Source organism: Lates calcarifer, linkage group LG19 (assembly GCF_001640805.2).
Source record: "Lates calcarifer isolate ASB-BC8 linkage group LG19, TLL_Latcal_v3, whole genome shotgun sequence".
NCBI classification, from domain to species: domain Eukaryota; kingdom Metazoa; phylum Chordata; class Actinopteri; family Centropomidae; genus Lates; species Lates calcarifer.
Genome location: NC_066851.1, coordinates 18,055,503 through 18,077,798, shown reverse-complemented (window position 1 = coordinate 18,077,798; position 22,296 = coordinate 18,055,503). Strand labels below are relative to the sequence as shown.

Sequence of the window (22,296 nt, the reverse complement as noted above, 5' to 3'; positions counted from 1 at the left end):
ATTCTGAAAAAACAGATTTAGTTTGAGAGTTTTAGCATTTTGCTCATCATCAGATAAAACAGCAATCTAGGTAAAGACCTTTAGCTAGCTACATACTTTACTAAAAGGCTAGCTTGAGGTAAGGTAACTTGAAGTTTGTTGGCTAGCAGTTTGAAGAACAGTTACAATGACGATGTTCAAGGAAGGGAGAATGAGGAGAGAACGCGGTTAACTGAAATTCAAACATTAAAAGAGCGAAACAGAGTCAAATGAAAGAGAATCAAACAGTTATTATGTTTTACCAGTTTGCTGTCTCTCCATTTAGCTGCTCAGTTGCTAGATTTCCCACAACACTTGAAGTAGACATGAGGAGGCATGGCAGTCGGGGGCGGGGCTATGCTAATGAGTAACCGTTGACTGAATAGATGCTCCCAGCCTCTGAAAGCGGAGCGGGAGACACTTGCTTTGGGAGACAGGAACCAGAGGACGGAGAGAGAGAGAGAGTGGACGCCGCTCCGGACAGACAAAACAGATCACTTTCACTCGACCCATAACATCACCAACATGGCTTCAAAGTGTCCAAAGTGTGACAAGACGGTGTATTTCGGTAAGTGATGCCTGCTTTATTCGGTCCTGGCTGTTGAAATTACTTTTGGCTCGTGATGGTGACCCCGCTCGTTAGCCAAAAGATAGTCCTGACAGGGAATCGATCTTTTTGGGGCAACCTGATTTGCATGTTTTTGTAATTCTATAGGTCTTTAATTTACAAATGCCATGAGTAGTGTTTCTATTTGTATATAAAGCAGCCAATACCCATTCATTGAAAAGCTATACGTTTCACACAACTGGAATTAAGGTATGTCGAGTTACAGAATTTAAGTGAACTAAAAATGCCTACTTTTCAAATGAAGTTTTGAATGTATGCGTATACTTTTGCTACTCATGTTTTGAACAATATCTCAGTAGAGTACAGTTGGATATTAAGATATTTTTGTGCTTTATGTTTGACAGTAGCCTAATATTGGATCCATAAAGCTCAATATTGCTTTAGGCTGTTTGTCCATTAGTGGGGAAAATGCAAAACATTCCTACATTTTCCAGATGAGTTTCTCACATAAGTTCACAGCATTTCTCAGATTTGTTATTTGTTTAGGGGAGAGAGTTGCTGCTGCAGTGTAAATTATTAACAGAGACAAACTGTGGGAGAACCAAAAGCTGGAGAGGCAAAGGAATCAATGTAAACAGAAGCCACATGAGCAAATGTTTAAACAAATTAACACCTTTTTAAAAACCTGTGTCTAATGTGAGAGAAAACATGCCCTCTCTGCACTGTCTTCACAAAACTGGATGAATGATTTATCTTATTTTGACACTGATCTGTGTGCCGTTTTTTTAATTTGTTGTGTTTGGTAAACATCCAAGCCTGGCAGTTGGCTTTGGAGGGCTGCTAATGGAAGCCACTGCCAAGAGTGCAGAAATGCCATATGCTGAGATTGCCCACTCACATAGGAGCACGGCAACATCATGCTGTGTCAGTGGGATGAAAACCTGTAAACAAGCATCTTTTGCATCCTTGTAAACAAAGGTGGGAAACCAGAACACCCACTTAGGGCAAAGAGCTTTGACTCACATGTAGTCATAATGAGGAAGATAGCATCTTCTATAACAGATGTTTACAGTGAAGGAAATATACACAGACGAGAGCAAAGCAGAAGATTAAAGGAGCTAAAGGATTGTGATAGTAAACAAAAATTTACATTGCTTGCCTTTGAATCTGAAGGCTGCACATGATTATGCACTCTGCTCAGTTTATTTTTAGGGGAACATGGTGCTTGTCCTGTTGAACCTTGGGTAATCCTGTGTTTATGTTTGGCCACATGCTGGGAACAAAAAAAAAAAATCGGTCCTCGGTGCTGATCTTTTCTTCACTTCAGAGCACACATCAGAGCTGTCACGGGGGTCAAAATCAATTATGTGAGTGGATGGAAGTCCTCTTACGTAACGGCGAGCGGCAGCAGCGAACATCACAGCTGCTGCTCATCCTATGGTGTCCCGAGAGCCACTGGCATGGAATAATATCTGCACAAATAAGATTTATTTCTCCCTAATACAGATTGTATGCATGTCTGAGTATTCATTTGTGCTGTAGCCTTAATTCGCTGCAGCGAGTGAGTCACAGCTCCACGGTGATGTATGTTTTTTTTTTTTTATGTAACATACTGAGGATCCAGTCTTGTGGAGTTATTTTTGGTTGGGGTGTGTCTTGTTGGGTGGAGAGCGCCTGAGGCTGAGTCGACTGTTAAGATGATGATGATGATGATGATGAACTGCTATTGGAAGGCGGCATGGGTGGAACTGGCTGTGCACGTCAAACCAGAGAGGATGGAGAAAGTAAAGGGAGGTGTTAATGACAAAATTAAACTTTCAGGCATTGCTAAAGAAGCTGGGAAACCTATGACAAGACATGGGAGAGGTCAGGGAGGGAGAAGAGTTCGGCCTGTGTGCTGCTGCTGCTGCCCACAGCCTGAAGCATCAACATGATGTCAGTGATGAATTTCAGATATTGTAGAATGAGCTCAGCAGCTCCACCTACACACAACCTTCCACTCAGCCATTCAACTCTCCAGAGATGCAAGAAATCCAGTGTTGAGGTGAAATTTCAAGTCTCTAGAACAGTAAAAGTGAGAAAACAGGCATGAATTACCCTCCCTCTGATCTACACTAGGACATGTGTTATTGATAGAGAAAATTGTCTATTTCCCGTCCCATTTTTCCTCCTTGCGGTGGAGGTTCGTGGCGTGCTATATAGAGTGGTGATTGGCCCACCCTGCAGTTACCCACCTGGCCATCCAGCTGGTGTTGCCCAATATTGGATTTTGCAGGCAAAGGCGTTCAACACTTGACTCTCCTCTTCTTTACTTCTTTGAAAAAACGTCATCAAATGGCGAGCGGGGAGCCACAGTCTGGGATGGAAATTCTTTTGGTTTCATTATTTTCCGTTACTTTAACAGGCAGCTGTTTTATAGCAGTGACGGTTCAATTTCATCGCCACTAAAAGGCCAATGTTGACTGTTGCTGCCGTTTTCTCGGACTTTGAAGTGTCTCAAGTGTTGTGAAGATATTTTCAGAGACCCAAGTTTAAAAAAAAAAAGGAAACCTTTCGCTTGTTGCCGGTGTTGCGAACATCTTAATTGCAGGGTTGAATTCAAATTCCCAGCGTCCACATTGTGGCTTCGCATCTGCTTAGTTCCTGCGGTACAGAGATGCTTATAATACACTGGGGAGTATTGGGCTGACATGTGACCAGGCCTAGTGGAAATACATTGTTAGCGTGTGAGAGAGTCACAACACAGCATGGTGCACTAAATCTCCCCAACTCCAGATCCAAATTCAGCTGAGCGATCCAACTCTTGTGCATGACAAATGAGAGCAATGCATCTTTGTGCAGCTAAGTGAATAAATGAGAACTTAATGGGAACTAATGGTGCTCTGCTGTGACTGAGTTTCTCTTTCATTCACTGATTCTGTTCACTCTGGCTCTCTTTCCTCGTCTTCTTCAGTCACTTGGTGTTGCCTCAGGCCCTAAATTCCTCTTCCCCTGATGTTGTTTTTTGATGGCTCGCCTTTATTTAAACGGAGACTCTCAAAGTGCCTCATGCATTATAATGAGAAACTACATCTCTATTCACACAAGGCTCTTTCTGTCTCTGTGCACGTTTGTCGTTCCAGCCGGACAGAATACCTTGGTCCTCTCAGCCCGACGATACAGAACGCTGCACTGCTTCCCACACACCTCTTTTTTTATCCCCCGCTTTTACCCCAAACATCTACACAATAGCCTTTTTTTCTTTCCCCTCTCTTCTGTCACCGCTAGAGTACCCTGTTTTCCACTTGGTTGCCCAGTAGGGCTGTGTGAATGTGCCTTGTCAGTTATGTAACATCATTTCTTGAGTCGTTGCCTCCTGTTCGGTGCCATTGCATAACCTGCCAGCTACTGTGTGCCAGTCAATGAGGGTCCTTCTTCTCTGCCTTTTTGAGGCACAAATATGATCCCTTAATGGAGATGGCATTAAGCTTGGTGCTGAAAGTCAGACTGCGCCACCCCCACCATCCCCCAGCACAGGTGAAACCATTTCACCTTACAGTGATACAACCTGTTATATAACAGCACAGAGGAACAAAGTTAGTTGTGTGAACCTCATCCAAATGATTTACACTTTGAAGTCATAACCCTCAACATTTTCATTATTAAAACACACATTTTTAATATTGTGTTATTATGTGTGGCTGGCTCTTTCAGAAATAGCAGTTAGCTTCTGTACACAGCAAGCCAGACCTGCTTCCAATAAAGGCTGAATATTGGCCTCTAAACTTAATATTAGAGGTGTCTTGGATAAAACATCATAAATTCAATGATAGAGAGATTATAAATCAGAAAAAGATGAGACGGGGTTAGACCAAAGGTTTTGTATGACAAAAAAAGGAAACTAGATTCACAAAACTATAGACTAGCACATAATGGTAAATTGCAGTTGCCTAGGATTCTAGAGACTTACTTTCACAATATTATCCTTCTGTAATATTTTATGCAGTGCTTGAAATTCTTGAGCTCCAGTAGAGTTACACAACTAAACAAAGTTAATTTATAGTCAGTGTAAATTTAGACGTTTACAAATTGTGGCAAAGATGGGCCCATGCAAGTTGAAAATGCTTTAATTTAAGCGTAAAATTAGCACTTAACATCCATAAACACCTGGAGATAGGAAGGATGAAGACAAACTGGTGGAAAATTGTGAATTGAAGCAGATAATTACAGATGAAGGTATTTAATTTTTGCTCAAATTTTGAATAGAACAGGCCTCACCCTCGCATAGGGGGGTGCAGAAAACCAAAGCCAGTAAATGCATGCGTTTCACATGATGTGGCAGACAACGTTAGAGTTCATTAGTTCAGTATTAGTGTTCATTCTCACCATCTTAGACCATGTCATCTTTAGTCTTCCTCCTCTTTATTAAAACAATGTGACAGCACATGGTTTATTTGGGTGAGCTGTAAACAAGTTTATCATCTTTTGTTGTGTTTCTGACAGTAGCCGCTTAAAGGCGCTCAAAGTAGGCGTCATTTTGATGTAACTCTGGGAATAGTATTGTTTAAAATCACATACTAATATCACCACAGGTGTTGCCAAATCAACAGGACTGAAATCTTAAGAATTATAACTTCATCTCTTAAACTTTGAAGTTCCTTTTCTTCAACAATCTCAAAGAGAACTACTCCACTGCACCATGCTCTCATGTAGACACAGTCAATTTTATTATACCGTTTTACAAGACTCAGATGATTTCACTCAATGGAATTTAAGCACAGCTACATTTTATGCCTCTGTCATATGATGTCTACCCCTCAAGGGCTGATTATCCAATTACCGTAGGCTTGATCTGAAGGTGCAGGTCGACTGATATGGGCCTGCCTCCTCTTTTGAAGACATGGTCCGCTACTCTGTAAGCAAGTCATGCACACTCGATCTTTTTGAAGTCCCTGTAGCTGGGACACAGTGTCCTGACTGGATAGAGAAGAGATGTGGTGTGGAGTAAGTAGGCTCAGGGGTTCAGGGCGGGGGGGGGGGGGGGCTCAAGCGAACAAGTCATTGGGGCAGGGACTGTGGAGTAGCATTTTGCCTGAGGCTTCTCTGACCAGCGCAGACAGGATGCGAGTTAACTGCAGCCCATTTACGTCAGCCAGCAGGATTCACAAGGTCGGCCTCTTTTATACACAAGGGGGGAGGTGGTGAGGGGAGAGAGAAAGGGAGAAAGCCTGGGGAGGAAACCTCGCCTTGGCTGAGGCGACAGACGACCTCCAGAGCGAAGTTTTGCCACAGGGTTGCATCAGCCACGGGGAGAGACAGATCCAAATCCATGTTTCCTAGAGGCTCTTTAGCATTGGCCTCCACCCTGCACAGTCAGAGTGAGCACCACAGGAAACTGCACGCACATGTTGACCCTGAACAAATCGATTCTAATGTTCCACAACATACTACCACGGGGGTCAACCTACTTTTAGTTTACACAGAGCAAGCAGAGGATCATCAAGTTTTTAAAACCTTTTCAACTGTCTAATAAGTACTTAAGTGATTTCCAACATTTTATAGGCAAAAATGTCATCAGTTCATTAAGAAAATACTTGATAGTTGCAGCTAACGTCATTTATGACACAAAAATGTTTTTACTGTTGGCTTTACGATCTCTCATATATCATTATGTTCAGTTAATTGATCATTTTGTCTATGAAATGTCAGAAAAATGTCAACTTTAATTTCCAAGAACCTAAGGTGACATCTTCAAATGTCTTTTTGTCTGACCAGCAGTCCAAAACCCAGAGATATTGAGTTTCTAATGATATGTGAGAGGAAACGGCTCAAATCCTGACATTTAAGAAACTGGAACCAGTGAATGTCTGGCATTGTTGCTGATAAATTCGCTAAAAGAATTATTCGATTAACAAAAATAGCTGGCATTTCCCTTGTTGTTGATCAACTAATCCACTCATCTTCGCAGCTGTAAAGAGAACACCATGTGCTCTGAAGAAAAGTTGTCATTTATCTTTATTTTTGTGGCATTTCAAAGACTACTATCAGCAGATTAATCAAAGAAATACTCAATAGCTTGGCAATGAAAATAAGCATTTGTTTATACTTTTAGCCTAGTTTAGCCTTACGTTTTTGCCCTCTAAATGCCTCATCACTTTGGCAATGCCTCTTAGACGTGAAACTCAAAATGGTCAGGATGTTGACATGAAAGAGACAAATAAATACATAAATCTGCTCGCCAAACCATCACTAATTAAATGTCATGATCATGTGAGCTGAGCAGATATTGACCCACCATTAACGCTCAACAAAACATGCTCTTGTAGGTTTGGTATGTGATATACCCCAGGTGAGAATTCCTTCACAATAACTTCCCTTTGTGAGGTCGAATGCCCCTGTGTGCCCCAATGAATGGCCATTGTCTTTAAGTTAAGCAAAAGGTCACAAATCCTTGAGGGTGTTTGTGCTCCAGAGAGCAGAATAGTGAGAGGATGCAGAGAAGGAAACACAGCCTGTTTGTTTTTTCCTTTCTTACATTTCTCTTGAGATATGAACCGGGTTTGTACCTCCCATGTTTGACTCCTGCTTTGCCTCCAGTCACTCAGTCAGCGAGTGAGTGAGTCAGGTGTATGGAGTTTATTAGGACGTGCAATCATCACACGACTGTGACGAAAGCCAAAAAAGCAAAAACACCCGCATGGACGCAGCTGTCACTGATGGACGAAGGGGAATGAGAAAGAGGAGGCAGTGAGTGTGTGTGTGTGTGTTTATAAGTGTGTTTTGGACGGGTTTATTGCAGGAAAGGCTGAACAGATGGGTCCACATTACCAGAGGGTGCCACAGAACAGAATCCAGCCAAGCGAGACTTAGAAATATTTACAATAACACTGGTTACATCATGAACATGAAGACATGAAGAGACTCAAGCGTAATTTGCCGCAAAAATATTATCACAAGCCAGTGATTTAATGCCTGTTTAAAATACACTGAGTCAACGTCAGCCTTGACTGTGACAAACTGATTGAGAATATAGTTATAAATTGTACATTTTTACATATCAGCGAGTCCTTTGATGATTATATTTACCCTCATGCTTGATTAAAAAGTGTTGCGTCTGCGTTTCGCTTCTGTCAAAGCTGTTAAACATCCAGAAACAGGAGCCTTTACAGTTGTTGATCTTGTTGTAGACTCGAGCTGTCGAGTTGTTGTCGTCCCCTTTGTCAAACACATTAGACCCCCCACCACTACCACCACCTCCTGTTGCACCCTGATCAAATTATTGAGTGATAAGAGAGAGCACCCATATAAGATTTCAGAGCCTAACCCCTGCCCTGCTCCCCTCCTGCCACATTGCATTCTGGGCTTTCAACTGTGTAAATGTTGTATTAGCGCTTGTTTATCTGTTATGACTGCGAATTAAGACAGGGAACAAATTTCCTCCTGACCTGGGGTGAAACTCGGTGCCATCGTCAGCTCTGGTGTTCAGCTGCCACGGCACTGTCACTGCTGACAATTAAGCCACCGTAATTAAGCCATTTGGAGAAAATGGGCCGATAATGTTTTCCCTCTGAAGACCCCTCGTTAAAGGTCTGTTGCTTAATGTTGTGTCCAATTACAGTGTGTTTGAAGATCATTTGCTGCAGGGCCCGCTCCCTTTACAGGCCATGGGACTCCGTCTGAGCGTAATTGGTTTCACTCTTAATACGATCTGAAGTGTAAGTGCATCATGTAACAGAACAAACAAAATAAATCGAATCATAGCCTGCTTGGAAGTTCTCTGATGTCCCTGCGTCTTGGTGAGCAGAACGGATTCTCTTACCCGCTGTAATATCACATGAGTAATTTGTTTTCAGGGATGCTGGATCTATCTGATGTCGAATTGCTGTTTTTTTCTCTTTGCATTAGATGTCTTATGACTCCAATTTCCCAGGGAAAAAAAGTTAGCCTCAATTAATGACTTCTCTTCATGAGAGACCACGGCTTCCCTATTGAATGCTAATTCTTTGGCTCCACATAAATCTCACTCTTATGGATTCGTATCATGGATAATATGTCACTGGAGCAGTAAATAAAATATGACTAAGTGCTCTCTAATCACTTATAGTCTATTACAGATGTTCAAAGCACTGTATATTTTAATATTTGCAGCTTTGTAATAAATTATAGCTGTGTAAACGTCTAAATGTCTTTTACCATATGAAATCTGAACCATAAGCCAATCTCAATTTCCATGTTCTTTCCAGTTTGTCACGCTAAATCGCTCACTTATGTTTGGGGTTTTCAGTGACACAAAGTTCTGTGTTTACACAAGATGTTGCCCCTTAATTTCATGCCCGTGTAAAGCTCGCAGTAATGCTAACGTAATGCCATGTTCGCTGGGCGTCACTTGAGCCTATTTGGTAATTTCCTGGCTCCAGATCAACTTAACTATGCTGAAGCGGGTGGAGTGCCACCGCTGACGTTGTGTTTATGCACATCGGGACTTTTCTACATGATATTGCACTTCTGCTGCCACTCGCTCAGATCACATCTTATTACAGACTCATGCAGAAATTCACGCACACAGAGACTCTTCACAATCACAGGAGCACTTTCAAGTATGCTCAGTTTTGCCTCCTTCAGTTTGATTAATGCTCGTAACATCAGTGAAACCAAGCGGTTGTAAACATTGAGGCCAAATCAGTGAGAAGAGGAGTCAGCAGCAGGCTGTCTCAGTGATTTAAAGCATATTGACAATGCAATCAGAGAAGTCGACCGCAGACTGAAGAGCTTAGACCAGGAATTTACAAATGAAGTTAAGCAGCTTACAGTGGTGCAGGTATCATATGGTTATGGCGACGACCTCTGACCATGACTCTGTTTCATTTTGTCTTGGAGCTCAGTGTTCCTGCAGTAGCATCATCTGTCTGTCAAATACTTCACATGAATAATAACTGTACTTCACATGGGCTTTGTTTCAGTGTGCCCATCTCTGCTATTAAACACTAAATATAGACGGTTAATTGCAAAAACAGACTTGATTTTCAGGTGAGATTTTCTAAAGCTCTGCACCAGTTATTTTCTAAAGCAGGTCATCTGTTTACATGAAGTCACGGGGGGTGGGGGTGGGGGGGGGGGGTCCTTTGTTGTTCGCTTTTGAGTGAGGCAAATCGCAGGCTGTCATGAGAGAACACAGCCCGGCTAAAAGGATTTGGCACATCCTCATCGATGTTGACAGTGTAAATGTGAATTTCCGCAGAGACTTCTCCTGTGAACGGGAGCTTGTTTGTTTACACAAGTGGGCGCATTTACCCTCACGTTGTTGTAACGAGGTAAAGGGAGACACGGTGGCATTTCAGTCGCTTCATTTGTGCCCACACGTGTACTATTTTGGGACACAGAGAGAGCCGTCTGTCTGTCAGTCCACTGGTGCAGTCATTACATAATTCTTATTATTTAATTTAGATTTTTCTGTCTTTTTTATGTGTGTGTGTGTCTGTGTAAAATGTCAACACAGACGCATATTTTCTGGATTTATTTCAGTAGTCGGGGCTATATGAAGGATAATAAGGATAGAGCCTGGATGAAAGCTGCGGGTATAAACATCTGGGCCAGATGCAGATCCCCTCCACCTCCCCCACTCTATAACTCCCACAGCACATAATGCAGATAGACAGGCTCACCCCTCTTACAATAACAAATGCCCTTTAAAACAGGGAGCTGTTAAACAGTGGACTTTGTTACTACACACACAGACGCGGTCGTATACAGAGGAATGAGGCTCTGACGTCTGTTTCTAGTCATACGCTGACTTCTCAAATCTGTCTGGAGGTGTGTCAACGTCCGTGACGAATACACACACACACACACTGAACACGCATCATCGAGGACACACTGGCAGGGCTCCTGTAGTCCATTAATGCAGCCTATTTTTAACACTAGAGGTGTCAGGAGGTATATGGTTATCCTCAGATTTAGGAGGAAATAAATCACACTCACACTCAGCAGGTGACAGGTTAAGCCTCTGCTGGTTCCATTCACACTGATTTAAACATCATCTGGAGGTGTTTAAGGTTTGTGACTACTCTCTAATTAAAGGCTAATTTTACACAAGAAAATTTAACTACACTCATAGCAGAAAATGCATGGTGAATGAGATTTGCAGTTGTGTCAGTGTCAGTTGAAGTTGAAGCACCGAAAGGGTTTGAAGGGTCTGTTGAGTCCACAGGAGTCATAGCATGAACAGCAGCATCAGTAGCTCCCAGTCCTCCGTCTGCATCTACGCAGGATGCGTTCAGGCTCAGTATTGATTGTAGGTCACCCACATTTTGGCAGTACCCAGTACCCAAGTCACAGTCAGGTTTAGGTTTATTGTCATGTTCACATGTCCCTGTCGTTTCAGTAGAGAGTAAGCATTTCCTTTTAACTCCAGTGGTGTCTGGAGGTTTTTGCGGCCATCCTGTGATTCAAGAGCAGATTATTGATCTACAGAATGATTTATTAAGGGCTTTTTACTCTGAATAACATTATCTTTAAGAGTGATTTTACATTTCCAGCAGTGTCTTCTGGCCAAGTCAGCATTCCTCCGCTATCAAGTCTTGATGTGAGGCCCCCAACTGTCCACCCTTCACCCTGCACTCAGTCCTCTCCATGGTCTTGTTGTCGGCCATTTGTGTCAATGTTTAAAGTTCGTCTTCCAGTTTTGTTTTTCTTATTTTTTCTTGTGTTTTTGGACAAAATAGTTCAGAAACAGAGAACCTTGATGTCTCTTGATGTCTGATTTAATTTGCCTCCTGACATGACGCTGACGCAGGAATTTGACATGACTTTAACGTTATGGTACATGTGGGAAACCGAGGAAGAACAGGGGGAAGCAATCATCTGTATGTCTGCATACATGTTGTACGTGTGTGCGTATATTTGTGTGTTTTTGACTGAGGGTATGTAGGAAACCAACTCCAGTATCCGGCTATTTGTGCCCTGCCTTGATAAGAGAAGGTGTTTCCTCTGCTGCCGGCATGACTCCTTAGGGCCCATTGTGTGAAAGCAGCAGAGATTTATTATTGGAAAGGGTATAATTAGGGCCCTTTTGCTTGTCTGGAGGGGCGGTCGGTTTGTGAGACTGGAGAGAAAAAAGGGGACGGAAATGGGGTCGAGGGGCTGTCTGCAGAGGAAGGGGGGTGTACTGTAAACTGGGGGATGGGTGTGTGTATGTTTGGAGGGGTAACACAAAGGGTCTGGGTTAGATGTGGACACCCCCCGCTGCTCCAGCTGGCCTGGGACTCACGCCACTGTCTTTCTATCCCGCAATGACATCATGACAGCATCCTGTGTGGTACACAGGCATTCCCAGTATCCCCACCCCCTCCCCCCTCTAGAAAACAATCACTCAGCTGGCACAATGACAGGATTTCAATCGGGGCACAGCAGCCCAGAGATACAGTGCACAAGCTAATCATTATTGCAGAGAGTGAAGCAATGAGGGGACGTCATCCCACTCTGCGATTACTGATAGAACGGCACATTATAACACATACAAAGCCCAGCACAAGTGATAGAGAGAACAAAAGCTGCTGTTCCGAGTAATGTATATAAATGCCGCTTTATGTGAATGTTTGCACTCAACCCCTATTCTTCTGTCTCTCTTTTGTCTTTCATCTACAGCTGAAAAGGTGTCATCACTGGGGAAAGACTGGCACAAATTGTGTCTCAAGTGCGACCGCTGCAACAAGCTCCTTAATGCTGGAGGCCACGCTGAGGTCAGTACCACACCACTATTAACAGTACAATAGTATCCTTTCAACACTGAAATTACACACAGGTGACGCTAATCTCTAGTTCTGCAACAAACCATCTTTTCATCATCAAGAAATCCTCCATGTTTTCAGCTAATCAATGCCTGTTCGTTCTGTTAAGTGTCAATTGATGATTTAAGGACACATCAAAGTTAGTTTACAGGAGTTGCATAGTACTTCTGCACTTCTGTGAAAAAAGTTGAATCCAGAAAAAATCTGTAGTCCACTAATTTCTGCTTAAGGCTAGAGACTCAAGGCTACGTTAGCCGCTACCAGAATAACACACCAAAACTCCAAAGGAGCTGCCGGCAGTCAAGTTGCATTGTGCATAACGTAGGCACCAGACTATAACAAGAAAGAAGAGTGTGTGAAATAAAAACCATTAAAGCTTTAAACACAGGCTTTTTCACTGAAGGCATTCAGTGTAATTAAAGGGTGAAATAAAAGGGAAAAACCACAAAATGTGGCTTTTAACTCTGCAACTAATGCAGTGATATGACTCTTTCTAGCCAGTATAGCTGTGTGTATGCAGACTTTACATCTGACATAACTAATAAGACGTCACTAACATTGCCTGAGGGAGAAGTTCACTTGCCATTGTGGCCATTCATGCTAACAATACATGCACTCAGTAGTGCTAAAAAATGGCCACCAAATGACTTCTGTTATGCTCTTCTGAATTGACCTTTCCTGTTTTATTTGAGCTTTATTTGAGGTAGTTGTTTTTTTTTTTTCTCAGTACTGTAATGTCAGTCACACAGGGTCAAAGGTCAACAAAGTCTGTGCCTTAGCTCATTGACTATTGCTGTGAAATCTAACAAAGGGGAGGCCAGTTCTGCCTGGTTATGTATTGACTTATTGACAGACTTTATCTACATTGAATCATCAGTGAAACAGTTCAACAGATGTTGTTGTGGCTTCTCAGAGCCTTGAGAAAAAAAACATTAACAAAGTTCCAGTTCCAGTGTTTTAACCTTTAGAAAATGATAGTTTAATATATAATGATAGTGTGTAAGTTCTTATTAAAAATCCATATCCGTAATTACATGTCAGGGAGGAAACACAGTATTACAGTTTTCAAATGTAAGCATTTTTCAGCGGGTTATTTCTTTTCACAGACTGTGCGCATTCTGCACAGGAAATTGCTGAGTGCATGTCCTTTTTCCTGCCTGGTTGCATCTGTCAATATGGTTTGTCCCTGTGGGAAATTTAACCCCCTTAGCGCTACAGGATGAGTTGTTTTCAGATCCTTTTTCCCTCTGTCTGTTACATAATCAAACTGCAGTATCATGTCTCAACTTAGATTCCCCCGACTGTGACCCCAGAACGAACCACTGCTCACTATCTGGCACTGCCACCCTGGGGATTTTCTTATCATGCCCCTTTTTTTTTGCCTTCCGTGACCCAGCCAATGATTCAATTCTCACCCTCTCTCTTTCTCTCTCTCTGTACATCGCTCAAACACTTTTCTGAGTCTCCCGCCTCTTTTCTCTGTGCGAGAAGGATGTGATCTCAGCCTCTTTGTACACAAAAGCAATTTCCCTGCAGACCCCAAAGGATGCTGCTCCTGCTGTTTAATCTCTGCATGATTACAGTAATGTAGTCACACAATCTCTCTGAAGCCCGTGCTCTCTCAACACCACCACCCCCACCCCATGCACGCTCTCTCCATGGACAGCATCCAAATCCCGCCCTGGGCTGCAGCACCGTGCCACAAGCCTGACTTTAGTAGGAAAAACTCAGTGCTCGATCATCGTCATGGAAACAGAGTGAGGCTGAGAGATGGTGCATATTAAAAATAAATAAATAAAAAGGCATGTAAAGCAGCTGTGCGGCTGTCTGGGAGGCTGTTTGATGTCATCTCAGGCCTGGTATGCAGGAGGTTATGAACCTCAGAGCAGCAATGGCTGCTTGAGGGGGCGGGGTGAAGCCCAGTGTGGCCTGTCGTCTGAGGGCTAAAGGAGGGCAGCAGCCTCCTGAGGCTGGTGGCAGAGAGCCAGGCTGGAAAAGACAAGGTGACAAGTCTCCACTGATGATCTTAAATGATCATGGCTTTATTAGCCCTTAGCACCTGATTAGCACAACTTGGATTAAAAAAAATGCATACCTTCTTCTCTGAGTCAAAACTAGAACATCTGTGGTACCATAATTAAAGCCTAATCTATTCCTAAAATAACCAACAGCTATGGCATGTTGCCATAAATCTGTAAATAAAGGAAGTGAAAAGCAGAATAAAAAGAGCCAGGGCCAAGACAACTGGGCCAAATTCATCTCCACTGTTTTATAAACCTATACACACATTGTTTACTCAACCAGAGTGTTGTTCTAAACTTTTCTAACATTAATAGCAGTGCGTCAGAGCTTCTCCTGCTCAACTATTATAGGTTCTGCTAGCCAGTTAGCTGAACCAACCATCTCCCTCCCCGGCCTTCATGCTCCCGTTGGCCAGAAAAGTATGAAGAAAAATAAAAGTATGAAACATCCTATCTGGAATTTCAAACAATAGCGTTGGTGCACAGATGTAAAATGTGAGCTGTCAGAAAGAGGAGATCAAACTAATCAGATCAACTTTGGAAGAGACAACCACAGGAGATAACTGATCTGAAGTGCTTAGAATAAAAACGTACTACACATCAGTGAAGTTTTGAGCCAAACAGGACAAAGTGCTGTCATCGCGGAGTTGGTTCACAGTCGGTGCAGCCAGAGAAAAGCAACTGCAGGCGTAGTGACTTTGCGCAGCGCCAGTGAAAGTCAGACAAAATTTCTAACTGGCATGCATTGTTTTAAACCCAGCATGCATCACGTCAAGTCAGCGCTGTGAAGCCCCTCATAAAGTCGAACGCACCTAAAGACATAGCACCTGAAAGGTGAGATTTATGCTTTATCTGAAGTGTTTTCAAACTGTATTATTCAGTTTTATGAGGCGCAAGTAAATCCTGCTTTGTCAAAAGGAAATCCTAAAACATTTACAGCACCACAGACACGCTAAATGGTGACATCTCTGAAAATCCGAACCTAGTCCTAAAATAACTAACAGCTAAGACATGAAGTGACTTTGCCCTTAGTCTGTAAATAGGAAGTAGGAAGTGAAAAGCAGAACAAAAACAGACAGTTAATTCAAAGTTAATCCAATTTCAGTCTGGTCTTGAATTCAAGCAAAAGCAGTGAGTAGAGGCTGTAGCCAATGAGGCACAGAGGATGAGGAAGGAGATGGAGACAGCGCATTTCAGTATCAGGATGTAGGAAGTTAACTGCTGGGAAGAGAGTGGGCTGTGCGGCAGCGATGGATAATCCATTTTTAGGGTCTCTCTGCCTCTTGATGTTTCACAGCCAGAGCCACAGAGATACTGTACAGCAGGATGTTAACAGACCACTCAGTTCAGTCAGTACAATGAGGCCCCTGTGTTGTCCTGTCCTGAGAAAGTCATCAGTGCTTAGTCACAGCTTGGCATGTGCAGCCAAACCTTCACGGATCTCATAAATGTCAAACAGGATGTGTGAAAGGAGTATGTGGCTGCTTTAACAGTAGCTGATCCTGTCACGGTTAATGCATTATTAAAGGTGAGCGAACAATCCTTTTTATCGCTGCACCAGTCCTCTGAGTAAAAAGGGAGCTCATGTGGCCAAAGAAGAAGTGTCCCTTTTCCAACTCTCCTCACCACCCCGGGGCCTGGCGTCTTGCCTATTGCATTTGCTTGGTTCTTCTCATGTATGGGCATCGGGCTCTGGACCAGTGGCCACCCTGGCCCTCAGCCCTGATCCCTTACCCAAGCTGGTCACATGCTCCACCTGCAATGACTGCCACATTCCCAGCATGCACTACCAAGCAGGCCATCTTTTTCCTCTTCCAAGTGGCAGGTGGTCATGTAGGTAGCACTGAAGTGTGGCGATGAATCAACACAGACCTGCTTCTTGGATACAGCCGCTGTTGCTATTATGTGTTGAAACAACCTGTGACAGTGACATCATCATTAAGCAGCCGTGAGCTGGAAAAAATAACACTTGTTTCCCTTTTTGGACACATTTTCTCCATCTCCTCTTCTTTCCACAAAAGAAAGGTCAAAACCAAAATATATGACGAAAAATATGACTTCTCATGGATGTCAGGCTTCAGTTTCCTCATCTGCGTCATCAGGGGTTTTTTTAATCCTTCCAGATCTTTTGAGTGTTTTATCTGTACATCATGATGTTTTTTCTGTCTCTCGCAGCACGATGGAAGGCCCTACTGTCACAAACCGTGCTATGCTGCCCTCTTTGGGCCGAAAGGTGAAGTACATGTCATTTTATTCAACAACTACTACCTCACATCTGTCACGTGTCAGGTTAAGGACTAAAAATGACTTGTGCATCAGTAGATAAATGTTCAGTTTATTCATCCTTAACAACATGAAAGTTACGGTGCTCCCATCCTAATCAACCAACTCTGATAAAAGCAGGTTAAGATTAAATAGATGAAACTCACAGTTTACGTCCTCCTCACATAAACAAATGCTGAAATAAATACATAGAGAAACAAATATTGTATTAAATAAAAAAGAACGAACATAAATTAAAGCTGAGATTAATATATAAATAAATAAATTATAAAATGAATGTTAACTAAGCAGATTTATTTAAAGACAATTTTCTACATTTCTTCATTTATTTTATTTGTGCCTGCATATTAATTGACTTGATATATTAACTTGATATATAATATTTTGTATTTATTTCAATATTTATTAATGTATTCAGCAGTTTATTCAGTTAACAAGTAGGAGGTGCAGATTTGGACAGTTCAAAACTGATTATTTTTTTATTTTTTTCCTGAATCCTGTCTTTCATCTTATTTTAGGTGTGAACATTGGTGGAGCAGGCTCATATGTATATGACACTCCAGCTAACAACAACCCGACTAGTGTGGATTCAGCCCCTAAACCTGAGGAGAAGCGAGTGTACGCACCGAAGGCAGCATCGAAAGGTAAATGAGGAAAAGTCTGCATGTATTCACACTGTATGTACATTGCGGCTCTATCAGCAAGCATTGATGTGAAAAAGCTGCTCAATGTTTTTTCCCCTTAAAGATTTGGGTGATTTCAAGAAGCTGTAGGGTCAGAAGGAAAGCTGCTGCTGACTCAATGATAAGAACACCGATGCACAGAGTCTCTCAGGACTGGGGGGGGATTTTTTTTTTTAGACGTGTCAGATAGGGATTTTACCCATGACACACACCCTGTCAGCAGCAACAAAATCAATTTAATATTGTTCTTGCTGTGTAGTTTTCAGTTTATTTTCCACCTATTTGGTTGTTTAAATCAGAGGCTATACACATATGTAATTTTTACCTCTCTGGAGCTAAATTCTCTCTCTCTTACAAGATGATGTTATTCAAAAGGATAGTAGAGACATTAATAAATGTTTTAAGTAATTTAGTGTAAATACAACAACATAAGTGTAAGTGTATTTTAGTGTATGTACATTACAAAGTCTTGGCCCTTTGGCGCCACCTGCAGCTTCCAGCGCAGCACTGCATGTAATCAAACATCCATTGGCTGCCATGATTGGCTCCTGTAAGACAGAGTGAGACAAGTGTTTTAACTTGGCAACCAGAATATCAAAATTGGCAACATGAGTGTTTTTTTACTCAGTAATTCCCTCTTGAAACATATAAAAACTGTTTAGTACCTGGCTCAATTTTATTTTTTATTCTTCTACATTACTAGTACACTGGATTTCACACCTAACTGGAAAGATTAGTGGTCATTTATGTAAGCGCTTTCTTTTCTCCAGCTTTTCCACTATTGTAATGTGTGTGTCTGTGTGTGTCTGTGTTTGTAATGTGTTGGCAGCTGGCAGCATCACCACCTTTTCTGGAGAGGCCAACCTTTGTCCCCGCTGCAACAAGAAGGTGTATTTTGGTAAGTACTTCGACACTTCCAGGAAACGGGGGGTGGTGAGGAAAAAGGTTGCAGTAATAGGTGTGAATCTGCAAAGTGGTTGCCATGGTGTCTCACGGGTGTGTGTATGTACATGTGTGTGTGTGTGTGTGTGTGTGCGTTTGTCACAATAGCTGAGAAGGTGACATCACTGGGCAAGGACTGGCATCGACCCTGTCTGCGCTGTGAGAGGTGCAGCAAGACTCTGTCTGCTGGCAGCCACGCAGAGGTGAGAAAAGACGAATATATGAGGAGGGAAAAAAGACAGAGAGGTGAAAAGTTGGAAATACTGAAAAAAAGAAAGGAGAAAAATGTGCAGGAGAAAAAAACAGAAGGAATGAATGGAAAGATTAAAAAAAGACAAAAGAATCGCTGACTCAGTGGCCACTTTATTAGGTACACCTGTACAATCTAAGCACTGCATTAAGTCTGTTTTTAAATGATGATATAATGATCATATGTTTTAGCATTGAGGTCATAGTTAATGAGAACATATGTTTAAGTTCTCTTAAAATCAAGTCATGAAAAAAAAAGAAGACCCCCAAACAAGGGGATAATAAAAAAACTGGGTCCGAATGGGGAAATCAGCGCTGAATTAATTTCATTAAAAAAATATGATATACAGTCTGCAAACTTTACCTTTAAACTTTAATCTCTAACCCTTTTACAGAGTTATCGATTATTTCATTGACCATCATGTAGTCACTGTAATAACTGTATTTTTGGGACAGGAAAATACAGCTTGTTATTGTGTTAATGTTTCCTTCTTTCATTCCAGCATGACGGCCAGCCCTACTGCCACAAACCCTGCTACGCTGTTCTCTTCGGGCCCAAAGGTAACCGCTAGGGGGCGCTGTCAACCCATCAATTGTCAGCTACACTTGAAACAGAATGTCGTTATGTCCGAGCACTTGATCCGAGCCGCACACGTTGCACATGGCTTCTTAAGCCGTTACAGGACGTGTTTCTCTGCCTTTCCTGCTCATGTTGCACCTTCTCTTGCCCTCTCAGTCTCTTAAACCCACTGCTGTCCCTGTGGTTTTTCCAGGCGTGAACACTGGTGGTGTGGGCAGCTACATCTATGACAAGGAGCCCAGTGCAGTGACCCAGCCTTGAACCTTGTCCCCTTCTCAGCCTCATCCCTCTTCTCTACACAACACTGACCATCAACCACAGTATTATTTGTTGCCTTTTTGTTCCTCCCTCTCTTCCCCACCTGTGCGTTCACCCCCACCCACACCCCAGCTCCCAGCTGCCCCCGGATCAGGTGATTCAATGGTTACAAATGCTGCCTAGACGTATGATATATATATTTGCTCTAGGAGATCCCTCAGCACAACCACATCCAGCATTCCCACACGACTGACTCACTATTCATGAAATAATTTAAATCATGTTTACACGTTTATAAATGTATGTCAACACTTTAAATGTCACTACAGCAAAACATTATGGTCTTATATTTCAATTTTGCACCAAGAGAATAGTGTGAGGATGTACTGACATGACATGATGTATGTTAGAGTGATGGAAAGTGAATCTCAGGTGTGGAGAGGTGGACTGTGCTGGCAGCCAGAGGAATTCCACCTCGGAGGCTCCTGCACGCACAGATGGTGCTCAGGAGGAACACGTTGCCAATAAAAAAGAATAATAAATAAATCTGTATTTTACAAATGCCATATTTACAGTTTGGCTGCCTGACAACATTCCTTATGTGAAAAAAAGTGAGATTTTGTCCAAGCATATTGTATAAAGGTGGGCAAGTGGATTTCAGAGGCGACTGTTACATGATTTTCAACACATCCATGAGACTGTAGTAAGACTTTGTACTTTTGAGCGTATATTAATAACCAGTTTTGCAGCAGAATCTGGATTATATAAAATATGTCGTGCTAATAAATAACACGAGTATTTTGTCCCAGTTGTTTTATATAACACTATTTTTAAAACGAGGCACGTGGGTGAAGTTTTGGGAAGGTCGGGCTGTGATTTGCTAGGGCGAGAAACATGTATTTATTACTGAAATCATGTCCTTGAAATTTCATTAGCTGTTGTACTACTACTACTACCCTTTATGGGACTGATTATGAAGGAGGTAAAATGAGGCGATGTAAGCTGTATAATTCTCTACGATCAAGATTTTCATTGTTATTTTCAAAATAAATAACCCTGCTATTATTTTCCAAGAGATGATGATGCGCTATTTGAAGTATTATATATATATTTTTTGCCATTAGCAGAAACAGTAGCTTAGAGCTTGTAGAAACAGAGACGAGACACTGCAGACAAGTCATTCTGTAAGAATGTGCATTCTAGTATTATTGTACGACTGTTACCGCGTTTGTCCATTACCTGTTCTACATGGTAGGGCTTTGTTAGACACTGCAGGGCTCACGGTTTGTGGACCTGAAATGCTGCACTTCAGCCCTGATGCATTCATCTTTTCGATCCCTCGAATAAAATATTTCAGAAACTCTTCATCTGTGTTACTATGATAATCGTTTTGACAGATTATGAACTCCTTTCTGATGATGAATTGCAATAAACAAACATCACGTGGTGTGAGTTTGTGGTTTGTTGTCTGTTTATTTGCTCTCACTGCATACATCTCTTTCTATAAGCAGTGATCCTGCATTCACTCTCTGTCTGATCTATATGTACATACACTACAAGTTTGTTTAAAGCAGTTACAGCAGGGGAAATGATTGTCACTCCCCTTGTACAAATCTATGAAGCTGTGAATGTAAACGTCATTACGAAAGCAGAGCGAGCTTGCTCATTGAGCTTCCCCTGAATGAATCACTGGGTTAAGTAAACTCATTCATCTCAGGTCAGTCCTAACTGCCAGAACTGTAACACAGCCTGGTTTGTGATGTTGATGGAAAAAACACTATATATATATATATGTGCGTTCTTCAGTCATTTACTCAGGGATAAACTGCTGCTTCATAGCTGAATTTATTTGTTATAGTTGACAGATTCAGTGAGAGAAATACATGTATGTAATCCCATGTAATAGTCCCACATTAGCTACTGCTTTTCTTGGTAACGCTTCATTCTGCAGGTCCGGTAATTTATTGATACTTACAAATGACATTTTCCAGAGACAAAAATATAATTTGGTTTTGATTATCAAGGGAAATTAACATGATTCAGTGATAAATACTGACTTATTTATGAGTTTTTAAGAAAAACACTTAAGGAACAACATAAATCTGTTCATATATGCTTATAAATGCCAACTTAAAGTTAATTTCCAGAGGACTACACAGAATTGCAATATTTACACAAATATGTTAATATTCATTTATCATTGGAAACGTGGTAAAAAACTGGTACTTCATATTGATCGAATTTTGTATACTCCAACTACTTTGGAAGAAAAATAGTTAATCTTCTCATGTTCAGCTGCACACTGACCCAAAAACTGTCGGTCTTACACCAGCAGTTAATGAGAATAAAGTTACTGGAAGTGTATCTTCATGTTCCTTGTAAACATAGTAGAAAATTATGTATTCATTCAAGAACTTCCCTATATCTTTTCTAGGAAGGTGTTTGTAAAGTGTAATCCTTTCCTACTTATAAGCTTTTAATATAGATAGTTTTTGAGATAACTGGACTATAAATATTTAGATTATTTTACAGCACTGGATTATATGTTCCTGTTATTTTGTCCACCCCTTGCAAACACCTCACACCCTGCAGAGAGGGTAAAACAAAGTTAACTTGCTTTGTCTGCCGTTGAAAGTGATTCTCTGTCACCATCTAGAAATGACTGGAGGCTGTCAGCTCCACTGTCACTAAGGCAACACACAGCTCACTGTTTCTCACTTTACATACATATCCAAACATGATGACTGATAGGCGGAAGAATGGCTTCGCCCTGCTGAATGGTTTCAGTCTTACATCACTTTTTAACAAGTTTCACTCCACTACAGGTATGGGAACATTGCAGCTGCACATGCACACACATACACGCACACACAAACACACATACACACACACTCATTCATTCAGGCTGCAGGGTTGCACACTGTCATCA

General features: G+C 41.8%; 1 protein-coding gene across 1 annotated transcript; it reads left to right on the top strand.

Moving 5' to 3' along the window:
* Positions 1-405: 405 nt before the first annotated feature.
* Positions 406-20,819, top strand: crip2 (cysteine-rich protein 2). The gene is made up of 8 exons (XM_018663428.2): positions 406-586; positions 12,209-12,303; positions 16,548-16,605; positions 17,174-17,299; positions 18,168-18,236; positions 18,389-18,483; positions 19,033-19,090; positions 19,303-20,819. The coding sequence occupies exons 1-8, from the start codon at positions 544-546 to the stop codon at positions 19,368-19,370; spliced, it is 612 nt and encodes a 203-aa protein (XP_018518944.1). The 5' UTR covers positions 406-543; the 3' UTR covers positions 19,371-20,819.
* The last annotated feature ends 1,477 nt before the right edge of the window (positions 20,820-22,296 follow it).

Bases quoted from the DNA above. Each gene is read 5' to 3' on its own strand.
- crip2 (XM_018663428.2), top strand. From the start codon at position 544: ATGGCTTCAAAGTGTCCAAAGTGTGACAAGACGGTGTATTTCG. The intron at 587-12,208 runs GTAAGTGATGCC...TTTCATCTACAG, and splicing joins TGACAAGACGGTGTATTTCG to CTGAAAAGGTGTCATCACTG. The intron at 18,237-18,388 runs GTAAGTACTTCG...TTGTCACAATAG, and splicing joins CAACAAGAAGGTGTATTTTG to CTGAGAAGGTGACATCACTG.